This window comes from Mya arenaria, chromosome 14 (genome assembly GCF_026914265.1).
Source record: "Mya arenaria isolate MELC-2E11 chromosome 14, ASM2691426v1".
Taxonomy (NCBI): domain Eukaryota; kingdom Metazoa; phylum Mollusca; class Bivalvia; order Myida; family Myidae; genus Mya; species Mya arenaria.
The window spans coordinates 2,255,620-2,281,303 of NC_069135.1; the positions used below are offsets into that span (position 1 = coordinate 2,255,620).

At 36.8% G+C, this 25,684-nt stretch overlaps 1 protein-coding gene across 8 annotated transcripts in view; it reads left to right on the top strand.

Moving 5' to 3' along the window:
* Positions 1-18,995, top strand: part of LOC128218214 (pleckstrin homology domain-containing family G member 7-like) — a 187,691-nt gene extending 168,696 nt beyond the window's left edge. For all 8 annotated transcript variants that reach the window (XM_052925815.1, XM_052925816.1, XM_052925818.1 and 5 more), the window contains 16 exons: positions 331-456; positions 7,881-7,960; positions 8,809-8,969; positions 9,452-9,492; positions 11,373-11,468; positions 12,084-12,248; positions 12,827-12,922; positions 13,254-13,355; positions 13,748-13,864; positions 14,924-15,098; positions 15,500-15,615; positions 16,166-16,259; positions 16,940-17,022; positions 17,644-17,770; positions 17,988-18,085; positions 18,369-18,995. In XM_052925815.1, the coding sequence (XP_052781775.1) occupies positions 331-456; positions 7,881-7,960; positions 8,809-8,969; positions 9,452-9,492; positions 11,373-11,468; positions 12,084-12,248; positions 12,827-12,922; positions 13,254-13,355; positions 13,748-13,864; positions 14,924-15,098; positions 15,500-15,615; positions 16,166-16,259; positions 16,940-17,022; positions 17,644-17,770; positions 17,988-18,085; positions 18,369-18,521 (1,830 nt within the window). In that variant the 3' untranslated portion in view covers positions 18,522-18,995. The remainder of the gene's footprint in view (positions 1-330; positions 457-7,880; positions 7,961-8,808; positions 8,970-9,451; positions 9,493-11,372; positions 11,469-12,083; positions 12,249-12,826; positions 12,923-13,253; positions 13,356-13,747; positions 13,865-14,923; positions 15,099-15,499; positions 15,616-16,165; positions 16,260-16,939; positions 17,023-17,643; positions 17,771-17,987; positions 18,086-18,368) is intronic.
* Positions 18,996-25,684: the final 6,689 nt, after the last annotated feature.

The window sequence follows — 25,684 nt, forward strand, 5'->3', positions numbered from 1 at the left end:
TATGGCAAACGGGTGACTGACACGAGATCGCGTGTTGCGTGTCTACAAGTAGGACAAATGTAGTCCAAGAATTGCTGCACAGTTGACGGCTGTGCTGATGCTGATTCTTACCTATACAACATTCAATTTACTAAACTTTTGCTGGCCATTAGTCTCGATCTGTTTCCAATAATTTGAATTCTGTATCAATTCAAAAATGTCAATTATGTCTGGACAAGAATAACTTAAATTGCCATGGTAATCATTGTTGTGACATCACTATTTCATAACATCGTAAAAGTATAAACCCTGCGTGCATGCTTATTACATTAACTCCGTTTATTATTGCAGACCCCGCGACGGCGCAGTTCCGGAGGTATAGCGAACGTCAACAGCGGTTCAGACGAGAGTGACCAGGAAATGGCGCCTCCACCCGCGGCCCGCCGGGGCCGCAGAGCTGCCATTGTCGACACAAAGGTAGGTGCTGGACAAACAAATAGCATTTCTTATGAGTATCATAAACCTTATAATGATATTCCTTCCAGCTATTGTATCATTTGTATTAGTTATGTTTGGCACTTGGTCTACAAGTACCGCACAATTCAACATATATTTCAAAAATAGGTCTGTTCTTTGTTACAATTTCGATGATTTTTTCGCCATCTCCGATTTATCTCTGATAACGAGCCCAGGTTCAAATTCAATCAAGTCAGTAGCTTGATTTTTGCTTGATTGCACATCATGATTGGAATTAGATTGAAAAATAAACCAACAACATCGGTTTACTGTTTTGATGGATAACAAATTACATGCTTCGCCCTGTTTTCCTTGCTCTAATATCGGCTTGATTTAAAGCATTTTAATTTCCATTTCACTTAAGGACCTTTTATAGTTCATATTTTATTCATCTGGCCCCAAATCATTGAAAGTTCGTAAGCGTAACAACAATAAATAGCTAATTTCATCAGACAAAATTCTTACATTATCTTGATTTCACTAAATAAAATGAGAGTTTCGTGATTATCAAGTTATTTTCCCTTTTAAGTCTATAAACTCTCAACAAATCATACCGAAACAAAATAGTGAGCTTAGCTTATTTGTGATTTAAGGACATGTGGGCCTGTACATTCAATTCGTTCAAACCGACATCTTGACATTTAAAAGAAATGGGAAGGTAAAACATTGACAGATTTACGAATATCGGATAAACTACCTGTTCATGTACGTTGATTTCAAATTATATTTTATTTTCCTCAACCATTGTATTTACTATACGACTTCAATGTATATATCCTCTGTACTGCGTTTGGTCTGTTCAAAGTTTTGCAAAAAACAAGACAGGAATGTTTAAACCAATACAAATGTTTTGTAAAGCCAGCAATAAGCTCATGATCTAGGCCATTGCCTTTTCGACCGCCATTGACTAGCCCTCTTTCCGGTTTACAATCCATACATGAATGTGTCCCAACAGCCCTGACCACCACACATGGCTCCCACAGGAGTCGTATTCATACAGAGACAAGCGTCATTAAGAACATCGATACGTTTTACTTTAGATAATACTTTTCGCTCTGTTATCGAATCAGATAAGTGACACAGATTCTGCGAAATTGTATTCATAACGATAGATTCTACGAGCGAAATGACAAACGTATCAGGCGTAAATAGAAAAGTCCTTGACATGAAAGAACTGAGCTTCTACTTGATGATGGCTTCCGCTCGCATTGTCACGAAAACGATCGCTAATCACTGCCCTTATTGACAACTGGGATTACAAATTATAGTCAGATGAGTTTAAAGGTTATGTCAACATTGATTCTGATTTATAAAGGCAGGAAAGTGATTGATTGTGAAGACCCGTGAAAAGTTTTAAAGGCCTGATAGTTATCGATTGTGAAGACCCTTGAAGATTTAGAAAGGCATAATAGCAATCGATTGTGAAAACCCTTGAAGATTTGTTAAGGCATGATAGTTATCGATGGTGAAGACCCTTGAAGATTTGTTAAGGCATGATAGTTATCGATTGTGAAGACCCTTGAAGATTTGTTAAGGCATGATAGTTATCGATGGTGAAGACCCTTGAAGATTTATAAAGGCAGAAAAGAAATCGATTGTGAAGACCCTTGAAGATTTATAAGGCAGAAAAGAAATCGATTGTGAAGACCCTTGAAGATTTATAAAGGCAGAAAAGTAATCGATTGTGAAGACTCTTGATGATTTATAGAGGCAGAATAGTAATCGATTGTGAAGACTCTTGATGATTTATAAAGGCAGAATAGTAATCGATTGTGAAGACTCTTGATGATTTATAAAGGCAGAATAGTAATCGATTGTGAAGACCCTTGATGATTTATAAATGCAGAATAGTAATCGATTGTGAAGACCCTTGATGATTTATAAATGCATAATAGTAATCGATTGTGAAGACCCTTGATGATTTATAAAGGCAGAATAGTAATCGATTGTGAAGACTCTTGATGATTTATAAAGGCAGAATAGTAATCGATTGTGAAGACTCTTGATGATTTATAAAGGCAGAATAGTAATCGATTGTGAAGACTCTTGATGATTTATAAAGGCAGAATAGTAATCGATTGTGAAGACTCTTGATGATTTATAAAGGCAGAATAGTAATCGATTGTGAAGACTCTTGATGATTTATAAAGGCAGAATAGTAATCGATTGTGAAGACTCTTGATGATTTATAAAGGCAGAATAGTAATCGATTAAGAAGACCCTTGATGATTTATAAAGGCAGAATAGTAATCGATTAAGAATACCCTTGATGATTTATAAAGGCATAATAGTAATCGATTGTGAAGACCCTTGAAGATTTATAAAGGCATAATAGTAATCGATTGTGAAGACCCTTGATGATTTATAAAGGCATAATAGTAATCGATTGTGAAGACCCTTGATGATTTATAAAGGCAGAATAGTAATCGATTGTGAGGGCTATTGATGATTTATAAAGGCAGAAGAGTAATCGATTGTGAAGACCCTTGAAGATTTATAAAGGCAGAATAGTAATCGATTAAGAAGACCCTTGATGATTTATAAAGGCAGAATAGTAATCGATTAAGAAGACCCTTGATGATTTATAAAGGCAGAATAGTAATCGATTAAGAAGACCCTTGATGATTTATAAAGGCATAATAGTAATCGATTGTGAAGACCCTTGATGATTTATAAAGGCAGAATAGTAATCGATTAAGAAGGCCCTTGATGATTTATAAAGGCAGAATAGTAATCGATTAAGAAGACCCTTGATGATTTATAAAGGCATAATAGTAATCGATTGTGAAGACCCTTGAAGATTTATAAAGGCATAATAGTAATCGATTGTGAAGACCCTTGATGATTTATAAAGGCAGAATAGTAATCGATTGTGAGGGCTATTGATGATTTATAAAGGCAGAATAGTAATCGATTGTGAGGGCTATTGATGATTTATAAAGGCAGAGTAGTAATCGATTGTGAAGACCCTTGATGATTTATAAAGGCAGAATAGTAATCGATTGTGAGGGCTATTGATGATTTATAAAATGAAGGCAGTAAAGTAATCGATTGTAAAAACCATAAGGGGAAGGCAGAATAATAATCGATTGTGAAGACCATTGATGATTTATAAAGGCAGTATAGTAATCGATTGAAAAAAAAAACATTGATGATTTATAAAATGAAGGCAGTTTAGTAATCGATTGTGAAGACCATTGATGATTTATAAAATGAAGGCAGTATAGTAATCGATTGTAAAAACCATAAGGGGAAGGCAGAATAATAATCGATTGTGAAGACCATTGATGATTTATAAAGGCAGTATAGTAATCGATTGAAAAAAAACATTGATGATTTATAAAATGAAGGCAGTTTAGTAATCGATTGTGAAGACCATTGATGATTTATAAAATGAAGGCAGTATAGTAATCGATTGTAAAAACCATAAGGGGAAGGCAGAATAATAATCGATTGTGAAGACTACTGATGATTTATAAAGGCAGAATAGTAATCGATTGTGAGTGCTATTGATGATTTATGAAGGCAGAAGAGTAATCGATTGTGAAGACTACTGATGATTTATAAAGGCAGAATAGTAATCGATTGTGAGGGCTATTGATGATTTATGAAGGCAGAAGAGTAATCGATTGTGAAGACTACTGATGATTTATAAAGGCAGAATAGTAACCGATTGTGTTGTGAACACCCTTGATGATTTTTATAGGCAGAATAGTTATCCATTGTGTTTTTGCTGATTTAAAAAGAGGGAATTATAATCGACTGTGAAAACCCTTGAAAAATTGTAAATTAAATATTTCTAAAAATGCTTTATTGCTACGTTCTTTCCGCCCTTCATAATGATTAAGATTTCATATTATGCTATAACTTTTAAAGGAGGAGCGGGTTATTAAAGATCTGTCACTTACGTTTCCATGGTAATATTAAACTACATGTATGATTTTATAAGAACAAGTACATGTACATCGTATTAATTCCGCGCTTCGTACAAATTACTATGTGACGGGTTTGCTGGTTGCTTAGGAAATGTACAAATACCGCAATATAGCAATACCATATATCCGCATCAAGGTACCCTTTAATAGGATATATCATGATTATCTGAAATGTTACCAGTCTAAAGTATAATATACTATTAGGCGATAACATTTTTGTTATTTCAAAATTAGATTGACGAACATAATATTAGTATCTGAAGCTCAACCTTTATACTGTGACCATACGTCTTCAAATTTCACAATGAAAAATATTGTTCTGATTTGTAATCTATTGTTTTTGTGCGATAGGAACAAGAATTGTTGGTAGCAAAACTAACATCTGCAGAATTGTTTAATGGCAGCACTATCAAAAAGTTAGAACGAAAAATCCATTGACTAATAGGTAGGCACATGTTTTATCATCGGTTGTTGTTTCCTTGGCTTTCATCTAAAAGACGATTGCTTATGATGTAGGTCCAAGGGAGACCTACTTGCTGCTACTTTAATCTGTCAGAAGAGTTGTTAAGACGAGTATTCAAAATGAGACATGTCAGACTTTTGTTTGGGGCGTCAGTTCCTATTGAGATTTCCTTGCGGTATCTTTCACATGTCAGACTATCGTTTGGGGCGTCAGTTCCAATTGAGACTTCCTTGCTGTATCTTTCACATGTCAGACTATCGTTTGGGGTGTGAGTTCCAATCGATACTTCCTGGCTGTTACTTTCACCTGTCAAACGATCGTTTGAAACATTAGCTCCAATCGAGACTTCCTTGCTGTTACTTTCATCTGTCGGAAGAGTTGTTTAGACGAGTATTCAAAATGGGACTTCCTTGCTGTATCTTTCACATGTCAGACTATCGTTTGGGGCGTCGGTTCCAATTGAGACTTCCTTGCTGTATCTTGCACATGTCAGACTATCGTTTGGGGCGTCGGTTCCAATTGAGACTTCCTGGCTGTATCTTTCACATGTCAGACTATCGTTTGGGGCGTCGGTTCCAATAGAGACTTCCTTGCTGTATCTTTCACATGTCAGACTATCGTTTGGGGCGTCGGTTCCAATTGAGACTTCCTTGTTGTATCTTTCACATGTCAGACTTTCGTTTGGGGCGTCGGTTCCAATTGAGACTTCCTTGCTGTATCTTTCACATGTCAAACTATCGTTTGGGGCGTCGGTTCCAATTGAGACTTCCTTTCTGTATCTTTCACCTGTCAGACAATCGTTTGGGGCGTGAGTTCCAATAGAGACTTCCTTGCTGTATCTTTCACATGTCAGACAATCGTTTGGGTCGTGAGATTCAATAGAGACTTCCTTGCTGTATCTTTCACATGTCAGACAATCGTTTGGGTCGTGAGAGACAATAGAGACTTCCTTGCTGTATCTTTCACATGTCAGACTATCGTTTGGGTCGTGAGTTCCAATCGAGACTTCCTTGATGTTCCTTTCATCGGTCAGGACAGCTGTCAGACGATCGTTTGAAACATTAGTTCCAATCGAGACTTCCTTGCTGTTATTTTCATCTGTCAGAAGAGTTGTTAAGACGAGTATTCCAATTGAGACGATCGTTTAAGACGTGAGTTCCAAGTCAGCTTTTTTGCTTTGTCTGGTAGAAGACCAGTGGTCAATTGTGTACACTGCATTCAATCAATTAACGACAAGCTATACTCCTACTCTTATCGGTTTCAAGGTTTCATGTCATTGCCGCGGCTTTGGCTATACAGATGTTGTAGCCCCAGATCATCTGGCCCCAATATCGCTTAAATACTCAAGGCAAACCACCATCTCAAACTCAAGTCATTTTACCACATAAATTATGTATGATTCAAATCATGCTTGCTTTAATATTTCATGTAAAACGTACTTTCTCAAAGAATGTGTTGAGGCCGGAGGTCGTTGCCTGTATGACAACAAAAATATACGCGACAAATTGTTTTGAGATTATTATAGAACGCTTTATTGCCAATCCTGATATAAAAGCCTCTTTAATATGACAATAATTGTAGATGTTATTGAAATCTATCTTAAGATGATAGGCAATTTCGCATATCAGACGTTATTAAAACATGAAGAATGTTTATGTAAGCCTTTGTGGTGTTAGTGTAAGTGTTATTTTAGAAGGAATACAATCATAGCAGATTGGCGTTACTACTCCATATTCCATACTAATGTTGCATAGTGTTGCACTATCGTGATATACATAAGGATCTTTCAGTCAGGCTCATAATATTCAATCAGCAATATTCGAGAACATAAAGGCCCATAAAGGAAAAAAAAACTATAATTTAAAATGGATTCTTTTCTAACCAATAGCAAAATTGTTGTAATACAATTCTTAATAATTAAAATATTACTGTCTTAGAATACTACCTTATAGCCTGATAACTTATAAACGGAAAATCTGACGCAGGATGAGTGTCAGAACATTCGCGGAAGAAGAATATCTTAATAAGCCTAGTACTAAATTATCGCCTGTCTGCAATTTCATTGGCTGGAAATGTAGATTATATTCTAAATTGGTGTAAATAGCCTTATGTGCTGTAATTTTTAAACCGTGTTAAGGCATTGACTTCATGTTAACGAATGTTACTATGAAACATATGCACAATTACACAACATATCATAACGTATAATAATTGTAGGTAATAGAACTTTCATGAAAATATTCACACGATTTCTGGAGCTTTTTTTATATGATTGCAGATATTTATCTGCCATTACTGTTTTGTAATAATGTATATTAATTGACCTTGCTATAATTATTACCATTTATGTTGTAAGGTGACTTATATGCCCACTGGGCCGGGTGGAAAATAGTTTGTCTATATTGCATGATATTATGTATATTGTCCATTACACATGTCACTATAATAAACAATTTTCTTATCTTATCTTATCTTATCTATATGCAAACACATTTATAACATTCGCTTTAAACGATGAAAATGACACTTCAAGTCAATGTTTGCATGTATTTATCGCATATTTTGAGAGATAAAAACACGAAATAAAGACAAGGAAGAAATTTCAATTATATTTCTTTTCAAAGTAATTGACACGAACAAAAACTCGTTCAACAACATTTAAAAATGACACACAAGCATTGAATCTATTTATCGGATATTTCAATAAAGAAAACATTGAAGTACAAGGAAGTAATAAAATATATTATGTCTTTTCTACGTATCTGCCTTGAATGACTGTGGATGGTAAAGAAATTGACGTGACATTTCACGATCTAATCTATAATGGCGTTCAATGGAAATGACAGAGATGTTCCGAACACCAATGGAAGTAGTCCCGCAAAGTTTAAAAGCCCGATATCAACATATACCGTGTAAATGTATGGTGCATTAATTATGATTATGTCATAACAACTATACACATTTGGCAATGTTTTACTTCATTCCAGAATTTCGGGGACGTATCTCCTACGAACCTGTCCCCGGACCTTTCTCCCAGCAACTCTTGTGACGAGGGTGAAACCGGCAGGTATAGTTTCACTTACGGCATAATGATCTTATAGTAACTGCTGGTATATACGTGCACATTCTGAGTGGTGCTAGAAATGAAAAGATAAAAGTACGAAAGAAAATCTAACATGTGTTATATCTTTAACCATTTACGTGAATTAACGTTATTTTGAACGAGTTGTGAGCATAAAATCAAACAAATTATTTCAGTAAGATACCAATTATATTTTATATAGTGAATGCCGATAACTGGTGCTCAGTCGATAAAATGATTTTTCAAACTATATTACTCTATAAGTTACAAGTCAACAACGTGAATGGTATACAGTTTATTTAGACTACATTGAATGCATTGCAGAAGTGAACTAAGCTTTTGCCTAGCAATGCTGTCGCTCGTACATAGTTTTCAGATTGATTCTGTATGGAAAATGTACATTTGACTTTAGATTAAAAACATCAGTATTGTCGAAATACGGTGACAAATTTGTTGAATTTCAAAGCGTCCCTATTTACGAGTATTAGAAGCCAGTGGGGTGCATGTTTGAAACAAGTGTGCGGTTGAGTGCTCATCATACACAAGATTAAACTCTAAGAAGACCATAACCAAAACAGTTAGTATTATTACTACTTAATGCTGTTTTAGGTAATACATGTTATTATGATTGGTGAACTAGTTATGTTTCCTTATTTCCCCTATTCCAATATGGTGGCTTTAATCTGACTGGAAGTGTTAATTTGGGTTTATTGGTTCCTTCCTTTTTAAAAAAAGAATGGATAGCAATTAGGGCTTCATCAATACTGATTGGCTGAAGTCAAGGTAAGTCAATATTTATTGACCTGAGTTTAAATGTCCTCAAACCGTTTCAGTAACATCGCTGGTCGCATGCGTCGGCGCCGTAGCTCTCTGGACGTAGCTATGAACGTCTACCCTGGCGATCTGCTTGTCCAGGAACACCACAAGAAACTCATTAAGCGAAACACCATCTCCGACTTCTACGCTGGTCGTAACGGGGCTATTACTGCTGACGGTAGGTTTGGTGGTAATTGTTAGTTTCTGGTAGTGTATATCACGTTTCCGTTTTACGTACAAACCGAAAACACTTATATAACAAATATACCACTTCTTGTTCAAAGAATATTTAATATGGGGTATTGCCGTTGTATGTGAGCTCCGAATTTCGTACATGTACTTAAATTTAAACAACCCAATACAAGTAGGAAGCATACGGAGTATTCGGTTTGCTGATTTGTTCGTTCATAGACATATACGTTCAATGTGTTCATTTGTAACCAGCAGGCATTAATTACAGATGACTGTAAAGCGACAATTTTGAAAAGAAATATGTTTTTCTCTTATGTATGCATGTAATAAAGAACAAAGTACTCAAATATGCTGATGTTCTTGCACCAACTCTGGCATAAAGTGACTTTCAACGCGAACATGTGGTGAACGCGTGATTTTCGGGAGCATCGGTGTCATATGGACTAACCTTTAACAATTTCATTTCAGATTCGAAGAAACAAAGACAACCTTTTTCACTACTTAAATTAGTAAGTTACATTGACTTTTGTCCACACGTGTGTTACACTGTTGTCCTATACTGGGTAGATCTATGGTATATGTATCACATCAAGTTGCCTGCGTATGGTCCTTAGCGCACGAGGCCGAATGTGTCATGAAAAGTGACCATACAACCCGACAGATCGACTGACACACATGCTGTTTTCCCTCTTTTATTTCATGCCATCAAGGTAATATTAAAAAGAAAAATGCAATAGTTTTCTTTATAAACGCTTTTGTATTCGACGACGAACGTCCTATTTTATTATGTGTTGTATTGCCAGTAGATTTGCGCATGCGTACTTAGCTACTATGTGATACGGATTTAGAAAACGCAGTGTGTAATAAGGAAACTATTTCCGGTGTCCATATTTTATGTTTAAATCATGCAATATTTAACAAAAATAGTTAAACAGGTATAAATGAAATCAATACGATACTTTTCTTGAATTAACATTTCCTTGACTGCTCAGCTCTTATCGTCATTTTATATTGATATTTGATACAGCTATATACTAGACACGCGTTTAATCATCTGCATTACGTGCATCGCTGATATTAAAGAATGAACTCTGACATTTTTTGCTAAACTAATGGGCTACAAATCATGAAACTTTGAAAAATCTTGATAATTCTCGACCTTTTATAATAAGAATTCGAGTAAAATGTTCTCGTCTTCGGGGAAGCAACACGAAATGCCAGAATGCCACATAATTGGTCGCTGTCAAAGTCAAACGCCTATTGCTGAACCCCATAGAGATTATTTCTCATATTTTCTGAGCTCCTTCAAGCTTGTTTGCGTGCTTAGATTTCATTTTGCATATATGCTTGCATTGAAAATGACAATAAGACCATTTCCAATCAAAGATAAAACGTTTCGCTTGGGACCACAGTGGCTTGATGACAAAGGCTCATTAAAGTCACAATAAATAATTTCAACTAGCCAAAATTATATTTTATACATACTTGAACATGTATATCACCAAAATAATACATTGCCATAAACATAAAACGAGATTTGACAAAATTCAAAAATACCCTATACTGTAATATGAAACAAGTGAAGAAAGTTCGTCCGGCGAAAATGTAAACAAAGACCAATCCTCGTCGAAAATTATAACTTCTTCGTAAGCTACAAACAAAATACCTGGCTCATATATGCAGTGGCCCGTTATATACACGTTAAAACCGGTATTCTTGTCGAGAGAAACAGTATACGACGAAAATGCTTCAAAATGCGAATTATCACAAGCGCTAGCCAGACATTGTTCTGTCAAAATGACGTGGTACCCAGCTCTCCTTTATCGATTAGCGAAAGCGGCCGAAGGGCAGGAACCACCGGAACCCTCAACGCTTTTCCGATGGTTCCTGTCCTTCGGCCGCTTTCGCTAATCGATTAAGGCAGACCGGGACCTACGTCATAAATTATTAGTACTGCTTTTTGATCCGGAATGTCGTATTTGACTCTCTTGAGTTTTAGCAAATTTGTCAAATACCCACTCGAATCGAATAGAAAGAACTCCCAGGATCAAAACTGTTGTACGAATTGCCCTATAATATTAACGCAAATTTTAAAAGGTACATATATGATATCTTGTAACTCAATAATAATCTAATTTGATATTGTCACAGTACAGATGAACTTAAACAGTAAAATGCATAACTGTATAAGTGTAGATATCTGGGTACGTATTCATAAAGCGACCTTTTTAACTAAGCGTTTTTGTCAGAAATAGGCGAGTTTGCATTGCATTGATTGACGCTAATAGAATCACCCCCACTCTCACGATCACCCCCGAAATTCTTGTATAAAAGTGTGACCAGAACTACTTTAATATATGAACAACTAATTGTACCATCTGCATTTCAGATGAAGGCTCGGAGCAAAGAGTCTCTCCACCTGTCTGACGTGCTCAAGGAACTCAAACCTTCAGAGTTCAAAGACAATCATTTAGCGGCCTACAAGGTACGTCAAACTATCCAATAGTCATGTGAAGATTATCGTGGTTTGAAGCCGAGCTTAGGGCTGTGTCGTTAAAGAGTTATAAACTGATTTTATTTGTAGGTTGAAAACATCTAAGTGTCATTAATTCATTACTTTACTACATATGTGTGTAAATTGAAGTCAGCATTAGCAAAACACAAATTTGAGGAAATAAAAACAATCGATGTATTGCCATTTGTGACGTTTAAACAGTTTTAAGAGTATTGTAGTAACACTAAAATCCTCTTATGAAACGGTCCCCAATCGTGTTTCTTTTATGACTTAAGTGTCGTTTATGTTGTTCAATTTCCTGATTTGTATTCAAAATACTCTGAACGCCGTTAAAATGAATCGAATATCAGCAGCTATTCATGTCCCTGCAATCAAGCTTAAGTAGCCTGTTCAATGAAACATGATGGTACTTGGATATGTTCCATTTCCGTTCCATAAAGAGGTTGATATGTCATCTTTCATAATCATTTCTGAGCGGTTTTAAGGGCTTTGGAATTTAAGAGAGGCTGATCCAATTGCAAACACAACACTGATATGCTGATCTATCTGTATCATATTGACTATTTACATGTAAACCTCCTATAGAATGTTCACTGGACGGACCTAATCGCAAGTTCAGACAAGCAGACGGGCGAGGCGGCGGATGGCCTGGGTATCTCGGATATGGAGCGAAAACGGCGCGAGAGCGTGTGGGAGCTGTTCAAGAGCGAATGTGTCTTTCTCATTGACCATCTAATGGTGCTTAAACATGTGAGTTTACTATGTGACTTCGTATGTCGTATAATAGTTTGGAGAAGCTTTATCCGGAATCATCCTGTCTCAGTGGTATGCACCTCTCCCTGAAAGCCTGGAAATCTTCATGTGACAAGTCGAGAACTAGATTAGTTTAACCTACACAGAAAACTCATTTACATACATGGTAAACTCACGCACGTCTCTATGCAGCTCATCATGCATTTCAACAACCTCCTTTGAAGTTATCTCCCTTGATAAGCACAGCAGATCTTAGCCACCACAATGCGAATAAAGCTGATATATATATAATTTATATATATATATATATTAAACAGTTTTTAACCAGGATTGACGGGTTATTGAATGACGAAAACCGGACAGGCGGGCGTATTATGCCCTGAACAAGTGTTCGTTGAAGTTCGTATTTTATGTAGTGATGTCATTAAATATATTGAATGATATGAAACGTATTCAGAATAATTTTTTAATATGGTTCTTATCTTCAAAAATTCCGTTGCGTGTCATTTCATTCGAGGGTTTAACAACACAGTAGTGTTAATGTAAGTAACGCAGAGCCAACCTTGATATTCCAGTGTTTCCTTGAGCCGCTGAAGAAGGTCCAGGTTGAGGGCTTCCTCATGTACACAGAGCCTTCTGAAATATTCTCAAATATAGACGAACTCTGCTACGTATGTATTTCCACAGATTCGTTAATAAATGACGACAAACATTATTTAAAACAAAACAAAATAGACGATACCGTTAACTAGAACTGATAGTGGGTTGATTTTAACATTCACGTTTACAAATGTACTTTTATTTTGGTAAGGCGTTGTTTACAAATGTAATTTTATTTAGGTAAGGCGTCCATAAACAACCTTAAGGGGTCAAACAAGCCTATAATCTTGATATTACTGTTACTTTTTCGAATACACCTCTACATGACATGGGTTATAAGAATAGTTTCCACATTTGCCTTTACATTTATTATATTCGGAATGACTTGTTCTCCTCTCGCAGGTGAGCTACACGTTTTGTAAGGACTTCATCGCCATCCTGCTGAAAGACATGAGCGGCACAGACTTTGGGTCCACGTCCGCCCTTATAAAGGCCTTTCAACGAGTAAGTGGCTTCAGTAAATATCACGCCCTTATAAAGGCCTTTTAACGAGTAAGTGGCTTCAGTAAATATCACGCCCTTATAAAGGCCTTTCAACGAGTAAGTGGCTTCAGTAAATATCTTTATTTTATTTGTTATTTTTATATTATTTATACTTTATATAATTATACTTTCCACTGAAATAATATTTACTGTAAAAGGGTAAAAACTTCTTGACGATATTTTGATAACTGTGTAGTTGGCTATCTTATAGCGTTGTGTGGTTTTTATTTGGTGCCGAAACTTCTTGATGTGAAACTGCCGACGATGATAGGCAAATAGTGATAAATACCTAAATGAGTTATATGTTCGAGGTATGCACCATTTTATCCCCTTTGTCGCCTGTTCTGTTTCAGTTCTCAAACCATTCCAAAGACGGCAGTGTGTATCACATATACTGTCTCAACTATTCCAACGCCTTGTCCTACTTGGAAAAGCTGCGGAAAAACGACGACTTCTGCGAATTTGAAAAGGTCTGAAAATAAATCAAACATTTTTTGTCAAGCTAGAGGCAGATAGGTATAAGATATTTCTAGTTCTAGATTTCTTTTTGGGATGGAGGTTTACTATTTACAATATGGTGGAATGTTTGGCTACTCGGCTTGTCATTGTGGCGCTCATTGTATTATTAAGATGTAAGTAACATCTGTAATATTGTTTTCCCGATTGTTTAAGTGTTAAGTTATGCCTTAGCTTTGTGCTTTAAAGAGGTTCTTTCTTATTTCTTGTCCCTGTAATTTCGATTGTATTCTAATCATTACTTATTTTAACTTTGAATAACAGAAATAGCGCAAGGATTAAGAAGAACGATTATGGATAATTTCATTACCATTCTCTCTTTATATGGGTGTTTTCCAGTTTGAGTAGGGCAATACAGGCTGCTGCAGGAGCAACTTATTTGAACTAATGTCATTTAAAAATGTTTCCAATCGGATTAGATGCTCCTCCGAATTGCCTGCATCATACTTATTTGATTTGAATTGTCTCAAAAACACTACCATTACCATCTTCACTTTTTTGTGTATAACTCTTTTAGTATATCTCTAGATTGTACTGTTTTAGAAAATTTAGAAACTAGAATTGATCTGATCTGGGTTTTGCTTTCCCGATTCGTTTTTATGGCTTACCAAAGACGTTAATATTCTTAACATTCACACTGACTTGCATAAATACTCGTGTCTTGTGTTTCCATCCGCTCTCCCTTTGTCTTACAAACAGAACTACGCAAATTGCCTAGAATTTTCTCTGTCTCCCTTAAACTCTTTTGATTCTACTTTTATCTTTAGCAGTGCCTGGTGACATATGTTTAGCATCTTCATATTTAGTGTTACATCTATTCTCATAGGCGCATGTGAGTTTGGTAAGTGGTTACTAAGCCGGCCAAGTGGGTTTTCTCCGGGTACTCCGGTTCCCCCCACAACAAAAGACTACACTCTCGCGCAGCATCGCCCCTACGAGAGTGACTTAGTATAAGTTATCATTACTTTTTCAATATCGTTGTAAAATATATAATGTTTAAATTATTCTCCTAGTGGTGCGAGCAGGACTCGCGTTGTAACCGCCTGCAGCTGGTCGACCTCCTGATAGGGCCGATGCAGCACTGTACCAAACTTCCGCTGCTCCTGCAAAACATTCAGAAGTACACGGAAGACCCGATAGAGAAACAACAGATTGTAGAATCAATACAGAAAGTAGAGACCTCATTACGTGAGTAGAACTTACCATTCAAAGTACGTATAGCTCGAGTTGTTTATTATAGCAATTTAATTACACCATGCGTATGAACTTATCAACTTATTATTAAACCAGTATATTTTTTTAAAAATAAAACAAATTCGATTTGACGATAACTGGTAGCATATAAGATCATTCTCGAGTCCAATTCCTGGGTAGACACCAGTTTGGGTAGATACCAGAACTGGAGTCTATTTTGAGAGGTTCTGAGAAAGTGGGTATCGAATCCATAACCTCTTCGATGAGAGACAGACGCCTAGATACCACTAGACGATGCTAACCCTGTCAATTAAACTTAAACTGCTATATTGTTACTCCTATCCGGATCGTTTCTGTCTTCTTCTTACACGATTCCTGTCTGTTGAATTATTCAGGTCGTTTAGAGGAAAAGATGAGATGGTTGAAAAATTTCGAACGAGTTCAGGAAATCCAGCGACACCTTATTTGGCCGTCCATATCAGATCTTGACTCTAGAGCCTTTATTCCGGAGGTATGAAGTTATATTTCAACACCCAACGCAACATAGCAACAAAGCCATTGAACATGTTCATTACAATTTATTTATATTGTGGTAGGCTTGAAATCACTATTTTTGGTATTCATATTCTTGCAAAAATAGACCTGTCATAAGCAAGTTATTGATTTATGTGCCTTTCATCCCTTGACAAAAGTAACACTTGGTTTAGGTGTTGTTGCTTACTTTTATTTTGGTCGAATCATACATTATGGTCGTAAGTATATGTCGCCTTAAAGCATAACTTTGATTCTTCGACTTGGAGAATGCATGTATACTGATCTAAAAGATTAGGAATATGTTCATTAGTTCATTTTTGCCATGGAACTGCTATGTGCAAGACCATGGCAATACATTTGGCATTTGAAATATTCAGTTTCTGTTTCTTCAATCAATGCATACGCCGGTAAATACCAACGACGGTAGATGTAATCTACGCTTTACATGTGTTGTATGTTATAAGCTAAAGATAGTTTTAAGAATACTTGAGCTACGTAAATACTGTCACATACATGTATGATTTCAGTATCTGCGGCCTAAGCTATCCCGGCAGCCCTGTGAGCGGCTGTTAGCCTGCCCTTCTCGCCAGCTGCTGCACGAAGGGACCATCACACTTGCAGGTAAAGTGGAAATCACTTGAAGCATTTGAACACTCCTGTTCATTAACAAAACTATCCCAGTTCCTATCCTAATTTTGATAAACTACCAGGAATTATAAAATGGCCGTATTGATAAAACATTTTAGTGAAAAATTTCAACTTTGTGAAAATTCCAATTGAAAGAAAACTAAGAATGTCTTTAGTGATATGAACGAAATCTAAGAGGCTTTATGAAAGCAACCTCTATCAATAAATCTAGTTTGATGTTTTGAGTATGTCTGTGTTGTTTTGTACGCTGTGTGTCTCCCATTTAAGTGTCTGCTAGGCCTCACCCTTGTGCTTCGTAGATTTTCGGTTACTGGGCTCGGTCCTGGGTCCGTATTTACTAACGTCCTGAGTCAGTCTGAGTTTGAGACTAAATACTCGAAACGTGTAATCATCATTTTAGTGTAGTGTTGTTATTGAATTACCGTTATGATTAAACTTGTCGTCCATGTTGCAAATACCATGTTTAGCAATAATTTGAACAATTTATGTAAAAACTATATTATTATATTATAATTAAAAGATTATTCATGATTTTTCTTCTTTAAGTCTGTGTCTCAAATTCAGACCCAAGTCGTTACTGTAGTTAAATATACTTCAATTAGTACAGTAAACTTAAGTTGGATTATATGTCTTTGTACTTTGTGTTTTTGCAGAATCGACAAAGTCATTTGACGGCTATATGTTCTTGTTCGACGACATTTTGCTCATCACCAAAACAAAGAAACCTCACAGAAAAGTAAGCTATATTAATTTACAAGTGTTAAGTGTCCGGTATGGGATTTCATACGTGTAAGTTATATTTGCTGTATATAGTTGGCTTTTGTCCAGTGTGTAAGTCTTTTGGTGTTTTTTATCGATATTAAAGAGGCTATACACTAGATGGTCCTAAACTCGACAGATACAGTATTTCCCCAAAAAACTGCATAAACTGCGAAAGACGCATGTGTCGTAAGCGATGTTGTACATCAATTAGTAAGATTCAGTGTGTTGTACACAACAATGTCAATTTTATGTAAGTTTTTTTTTCTTGCAATTGTATCATCTGGTGTTTATCCCTTTATACGAAAAAAATATTTGATAATAGCAATGGGTGAGGAACATTAGGTAGTGTTTCTGTGGGTTGTTTGTCTCTCGTTAGGTGTCGATTGGGCTTTGACCTTGTGCCTTTAAAAGGGTCCATTGTTCATGTTTGGCTACTTGGTCCCTGTAGTTTCCATTGTATCATTAAACCTGTATATAACCCCATGTGTGCTAAAGTATATGATGAGTTTTGACACGGTTGTTGTCAGGATGTCAAAACCTTGAGGCTCCGTAAAATGAGGCTCTGTTTAAATAAATCAACACTTTATATCCGCAGAAACAATCATCATCGGACATCCACAATCCTACGGGTAGCGGGGACAATCAGATGTACACGGTGCACCGACAGCCAATAGCACTGGACCGGCTTGGCATCCACGACGTGCCACCACATGAGGCTGCAGGTAGGCGCAACGTCCCGTTTATGTAGTGTCTATTGTATATAGCGTAAACAATTTAGAATATCCATGCGAGTGATATTTAGTCTATTACATATGCTCTACATTATATATTCTTGCTTATTGTGTTTGTCTCGAAAATGACCTTCTTGATGTTAATGCACATCAACGCCATGTAACACTAGACCCGAATGTGTGTATTGTTTCCGTCGTTTTCTTCCAGCTAACGGGTTAAAGTGCGCGTTCATGGTCGTTCAGATAAGCCGGTTCCAGCAGGTCATAGATGTGTTCACCATACAGGCAATCTCAGAGTCCGTAAAGGTGAGGACCCCCGAATTTCGTTAAATAAACCTTAGTTGTTAGTTGTTTGGTATGTGTTCATAAAAGTGAGTAAAAACTCAATTTCAACATAGTGTTGGAGAATCATTACCAACGTTAGATATGTGAGTGAGTCCCCTTCAACGCGGGCAATTTTAATGTCAACGTTCGTCTTAGGGGTATTTGTTTGACTATCCGAGGAAACCTTTTTTCAAAAACCTAGAGTATTTTGAACGTATTATAAAAAGTATATAAATAACCTAAAACAACCATTCGTCTGTTGTAGGGAATGTGGATATCACAAATCCTCGACGCAAAAACCAACTGTCTCGCCAGATGCGGCGGCCGCACCAACAGCTCAAAAGAAAACGACGACCCTGCGGCCTCGAAAAAAGGCCGACATGGGAAGTCTTTATCAATCGACGCAGTATTTTTGTGATCCAGAGTGCTTGACTTTGTACCATAGATTATAGTTTATGACCTTTTTGTTTCATGTAAACGCAGCCTTTTCTCATGTAGGACGCTAAGAGCGATTTTTTGGTTTCACGCTGTGTTAAAAGAAATATGGTTGGTTTTATTGTCTTATTTGTTCGGTTCATGAATAATTCATCCTAAGCATTTTCGTTCTTTATTGTTATGTTTCTTTTGTCTTGAATTTGGTATTTTTTTACAGCACCAACATATCCTGTTAAGAACGCATGGTTGTTGAAATATGTATACGAACCTTACAAGGAAAATGGAACAAAAGCGTCATAAATTATTTTCTTGACAATCTGTGATATGCTTTCGGAGAAAATGAAACAATGTATGGTATCTCTTTGTGCATTTCTCTTGTTATGTGTCTTTCAATTTACCCTACTGTTGTTTACAAATTGAAATCCAATTATTGTGGCTATATAAAATGTTAACTGTTGCTATTTATTGAAAGAACATTTTATTTTATTACCTATTTCATATGTTTTACATTACCAAATGCATACAAAGCGCTAGTACATTACCAATGTATAACCGGGAGCTAGTACATTACCAATGCATACAAAGAGCTAGTACATTACCAATGTATAACCGGGAGCTAGTACATTACCAATGTATATCCGGGAGCTAGTACATTACCAATGCATACAAAGCGCTAGTACATTACCAATGTATAACCGGGAGCTAGTACATTACCAATGTATAACCGGGAGCTAGTACATTACCAATGCATACAAAGAGCTAGTACATTGCCAATGAATACCCGGGAGCTAGTACATTACCAATGTATAACCAAGAGCTAGTACATTACCAATGTATAACCGGGAGCTAGTACATTACCAATGCATACAAAGCGCTAGTACATTACCAATGTATAACCGGGAGCTAGTACATTACCAATGCATACAAAGCGCTAGTACATTACCAATGTATACCCGGGAGCTAGTACATTACCAATGCATACAAAGCGCTAGTACATTACCAATGTATAACCGGGAGCTAGTACATTACCAATGCATACAAAGCGCTAGTACATTACCAATGTATAACCGGGAGCTAGTACATTACCAATGCATACAAAGCGCTAGTACATTACCAATGTATAACCGGGAGCTAGTACATTACCAATGCATACAAAGAGCTAGTACATTACCAATGTATAACCGGGAGCTAGTACATTACCAATGTATAACCGGGAGCTAGTACATTGCCAATGTATAACCGGGAGCTAGTACATTGCCAATGTATAACCGGGAGCTAGTACATTGCCAATGTATAACCGGGAGCTAGTACATTGCCAATGTATAACCGGGAGCTAGTACATTGCCAATGTATAACCGGGCGCTAGTAATTTAAATAAGGGGTAATTATATATTGGTACTTTTCATAAATACATTTCCATTTATACCATTTCCTGTCATGTACTGTTACACGATGCATCTATGTAAGATTACGTTATTACATTTATTTGTATGTGCAAATTGAAGGAATAAAAAAATAACCTCCTTATTGTATTAGCGATCGTTTCCTGCCTTATGTAAATTCATAAAGTCTATTTTTCAGTGCTGATTTCAAACAAAGGGTTATATAGTTGTGCTGTGTGTCTCTCGTGTATAAACAATTGCACAAGTATATTACAAAATTTGCAAAATCTTCATAAAAATATGCATCATTATTAGTTTTAGTTTAAACTTATTTATTTACAACGATTGTGAAACAAGTTATTACAACATTATATTAATCCCTCCATAATGCTGATGATACAGGTATAATGTCTGAAATCTCCACAGGTTTACAAAATGCACTCAGTGCGTACGCACAATACCTTTTTGCGACGTCTGGAAATTAATGTACGTGAAGTTAGCTGCCTAGAGGCCTGGCGGCCTAGCGGCGTGAAGTTAGCGGCCTAGCGGCGTGAAGTTGGCGGCCTAGCGGCCTAATTATTTTCTTTATTTCAAAGCAATTGCTAATGCGTTTTTCGGAAATCAAGTGTTTTTATTCATACATTAACATAGCGGCCTTAAATTGTTTTCTATTCAGAGCATTTTTCTATACGTTTTCTACTATAACAATGATAAATTAACTGTTTTAATGCACAAATAATCAATCTGAAGCAATTATTAACATTTTTTCAAAAAAGTCGATCAAGCAGTTCAGCGGCCTAGTGGCGTGAAGTTACCGGCCTAGCGGCCTAAAATGGTATCCTATTTCAAAGCATGTTTACATGCCTTTTCTTCTAAAACAATGATATTTTCACTGTTTTTTATGCACAAATTATCACTCTGAAGCAATTATCAACATTTTTTTCTTCAAAAAAGTCGATTAAGCAGTCAGGTATTTCAAAGAATGTAAACATTTATTTTCTTTTTTAAAAAAAATGATATATGTATTGTTTTTATGCACAAATTATCACTCTGAAGCGTTTTTCAACTTTTTTAAAAAAAAGTCGATCAAGCCTTTCAGCGGTCTAGCGGCCTGGTGGCGTGAAGTTAGCGGCCTGGCGGCCTAAAATGGTATACTATTTCAAAGCATGTATACATGCCTTTTCTTCTAAAACAATGACATGTTTTCTGTTTTTATGCACACACTTTCACTCTGAGCTGGTTATCAACATTTGTTTTTCAAAAAGTCGAACAAGCAGTCAGCTATTTTAAAGCATGTGAACGAACATGCCTGTCCTTCAATTATTTTTTTTATATATTTACTGTTTTAGAATAAAACGTATAGAAAAATGCTCCGAAAAGAAAAAAAAATAAGGCCGCTATGTAACTGTATGAATAAAAACTTTGATTTATCTTCTTCTTTTTTTAAAAAAAAAACGCATTAACAATTGCTTTGAAATAGAGAAAAAAAATTCGGCCACCAGGCTAGGCCGCCAACTTAACGCCGCTAGGGCGCCAGGCCGCTAGGGCGCCAGGCCGCTAGGCCCGCTTACTACACGCCGCTAGGCCGCTAGGCCGCTTACTTCACGTACATTGGAAATTAACAATTATTATATCATGGTCCGAAATAAAAGAAGACCGATTACATTTAATTTCTATTTTAAGACACACAAAATCAATGTAAGCAATGACTATAAATACCTCGGTTTATATTCTATTAGAACAGAGGTTCTTACGTTCTCTCCAAAATTCAAAGTAAATTTTGCAAACACTCCTACTTCAGCAGGTATACAGATATATTACGGAACACTAATCGCCTTTCCCTACCAATAGACTTACAAATATGTTCTATGATAAAACAGTGAAATAAATACTGCTTTACTGTGCGGAAATTTGGGGCTACAGCAACAATGGTGTTTAAGAAAGTGTTCAACTACCAATTTTTATCTATTTTTAAGCTTGAGTGATCTACTACAAATTATATGGTCTATGGTTAAACTGGTGCGATGCCACTTTCTGCTGGATAAATGACTGCTTTCTGGACAAAATAATTTACCCTTACTGATAACAATATTGTGAAACACCCATCTATAGTATGTAATAGCATGTACAATTATTCAGTCAACTATAGTGAGTAACTATTGATAAAAAAAAATATATGGATCTATCATCTGAATGTATCTTAATTAAATGTGGGTAAAATGATATATGCGAAATTCAGTACCTCGTGAACCCTAAATGGCTGAATGCAACAGTTAGGTAAAAGTTACTCAGCGTTACTGTACATTTGATACACGCAGCTACCTCAGCGTTACTGCACATTTGATACATGCAGCTACCTCAGCGTTCCTGCACATTTGATGCATGCAGCTACCTCAGCGTTCCTGCACATTTGATGCATGCAGCTACCTCGGCGTTACTGCACATTTGATTCATGCAGCTACCTCGGCGTTCCTGTACATTTGATATATGCAGCTACCTCAGTGTTCCTGCACATTTGATACATGCAGCTACCTCAGTGTTCCTGCACATTTTATTCATGCCGCTACCTCAGCGTTTCTGCACATTTGATACATGCAGCTACCTCAGTGTTCCTGCACATTTGATTCATCCCGCTACCTCAGTGTTCCTGCACATTTGATTCATGCCGCTACCTCAGCGTTCCTGTACATTTGATTCATGCCGCTACCTCAGCGTTTCTGCACATTTGATTCATGCAGCTACCTCAGCGTTCCTGCACATTTTATTCATGCCGCTACCTCAGTGTTCCTGCACATTTTATTCATGCAGCTACCTCAGCGTTCCTGCACATTTGATTCATGCCGCTACCTCAACGTTTCCGCACAATTGATACATGCAGCTACCTCAGCGTTTCTGCACATTTGAGATCAAAAGCTATTACAACGTCCTGCACATTTGATATACGCAGCTTCCTCAGACCCGGTACATATAGTTACCATTCGATAGATGCACTGTAGGGCATCGTTTGCAAACCTGTTAGAGAAATATACAATGATAAGATTGGAGAAAGAATCTGACAAACAACCATTATATTTGAAATATTAGTTTCAAATATGTTGTGCTATTACATTTTTATCAGCCGTTATTTTATTCAAATGGTTCAAAACCATTTGTCATATGTTTAGACATAATATGCTCAGTACTATTTACCATTAATCAAATGCAAGACAATGCGATTAATATTTGTGGTTAGTCAGCATTTACGTAATTTCTAAGCACGTGACTATCCGAGCATCAAGAACTCCATGAGCCTCTATCCGGCGATCCATACAGGAAAGCATTCCAACAGCTCTGATCATAACTCCACTTAACTCCCCCCTGGAGTGGTAATGATACATTTAGTAGTGTCGCCATTAAGAGCATCAATGGGTATGTTTTAGATAATACCATTCACTCTATGATTGAATCAGATGAGGGACACAGATTCCATTAGCATTGATTCTGCGAGCAAAATGACAAACGAGTCAGGCGTAAATAGAAAAGTCATTGACATGAAAGAACTGAGCTTCTACCTGAAGTTGGATTATTCTCGAGTTGAAGTGTAAAAGCCCGCTTAACCCAGTGCCCAAAGACAGGTGTTTAAAGGTCATTTAATTATTGAGGCTCGATAAATATTTATTGTTTAACAATGATAAACTTGTTTCCGAAATTGTTTTCTTCTCTCGATTGCTTCACCATTCTTAATCATTAAGTTTGTATATAATATCTTGGATCAATCCTACTCCCAGATGATATGTGCTTACTGTTACGCACTGTAGTTTTATAACAAAATGAAATTACTCTATGAAGGTTTTGGGGAATCGAACAAAATGGCGGACAGTCAAGGCGCACGAATTAACGTGCAGAAATAAGTTTTGAAATTATCGGTGTTAAACGTGCAAATAATGCACAATTTATTAGCAGAATGAATCAGGCTGAAGCTGTGTTTATGGATAACGACTTTGATAGAGCTCAAAATGAGGAATTTAGTGAATTTAGTGACAATGAGACTAATGTCAGCACACAAAACCGGTTTACGATGGGTGGGGCAGAGGTCGAATGGAAACAAGTTAGGAAGGACAAGCGTAGAAGAGCGAACACAGGTAGTGTGGACGATACTACCGATTCGGAGGCGTTCAACAAGCTGTCCACTGACGCAAAATTAACGGCTATTTTCCAGAAAATACTGAAAATGGAGTCAATGCAGGGGGACATTGAGACACTCAAGTTTAAGGTCACGGATAACACCAACCGAATCAGCGACAACGAATCAAAGACCTCAGATACTAAAGACAACATAAACCAGGTAACTTACATAGTATTGCAAATTGACTGGAAATCTAGGCAACGAAACATTATTATTTTCAATCTTGACGAAAAAGACAATGAAAACCCCTATGAATCAGTGGAACTTTTTATAGAGTCCACATTGTCACAAGAGCCTAATAACTTCACCATCACAAATGCAGAAAGATTAGGCAGCAAGGACCCACCTAAACACTTGGTTAACCGTCGTCCCCAGAACAGACCCAGATTTAGGCCACTCAAATTTACTGTTTCATCTGTATATGAAGCGGACGAACTGATGGGGCGTGGCTTCCTCCTAAAGAGTACAGGAATAGCTATGGACCGCGATTACCCACCGGAAATCTCGAAGAAACGTAGGGAAATTTGGTCCATATATAAGGACATTCGAAAGCGTTATGGTAAGGAAGTCCAATTTAAATTTCCAGCAATGATCGTCCACAACGGCGAGGTCATAGTAAACGGCTTCCCAGGTTGGTCAGACAGCTTTAAACAACTCCCGACGAAACCCACATATTTTTCTAAATATATCACCATGCGTCAATCGAGTCCGGCACCAACTTGGCCAGGGCAGGCAACCTCCAACCCTTATCATGCCCTCACGTCTCCCCAAACTTATGCACAAGCACTTACCAGTACCTCGCCGAGGGGACACCAGGAGTCGTCGCCGGAAACAAGACCACAGCACAGTGCTCCAAATTCACCCTCAATCATCAGCGGCACCGTTCCGTTTAGAGAACCACTACCAGTTGCATCAAGTGCAAGTCATCAAAAACAATATGTGTCATTACCAGTGTCAAACCGTGTTCAAGTCACTCCAAGTATGCCACAAAACATTAATAAATCCAATATCCAAAGTGTAAAATCACAGTGTTCAACAAAAAGCTCCTGTCAACAGTGCTCAGAGTTAACAACCAGCACGTGGTCGTCCGAGAAGCAGGTCAACTGTGCCTACTAAACCCCGTGGAAGAAGCTCGACAGCCTCGGTATCTCGTGCTACAGCTTAAAATAGCTCCCAAAAAACCATCTACCTAATGATGACGCCATAAATAGTCAAATAGGGCAGCGATTATAGGACAGGTGTGGAAAAGAGAGTGTGAATAGTTGTGATTTTATAAATATTGGCTGTCTTAATGTATGTGGAGTGAAAAGAAAATCAGAATACCCAGAATTTATCGAATTAGTTAATAATTATGACATTCTTTGTTTAGGTGAAACCAAATTGGATCAAAATGATACTATATTTGTTAATAACTATACTTTTATATCGTTTGCAAGAAAGCAAAAAGTAAGATGCAAAAGTGGTGGTATTGCGATTTTGATTAAAGATTCTATAGCACAATATGTAACAATCATTGAATCAGAATCTGAATACATATTTTGGTTTAATATTGATAAATCTGTACTAGGTTCTCGATTTGAGGAACATGTATTTGTGGGA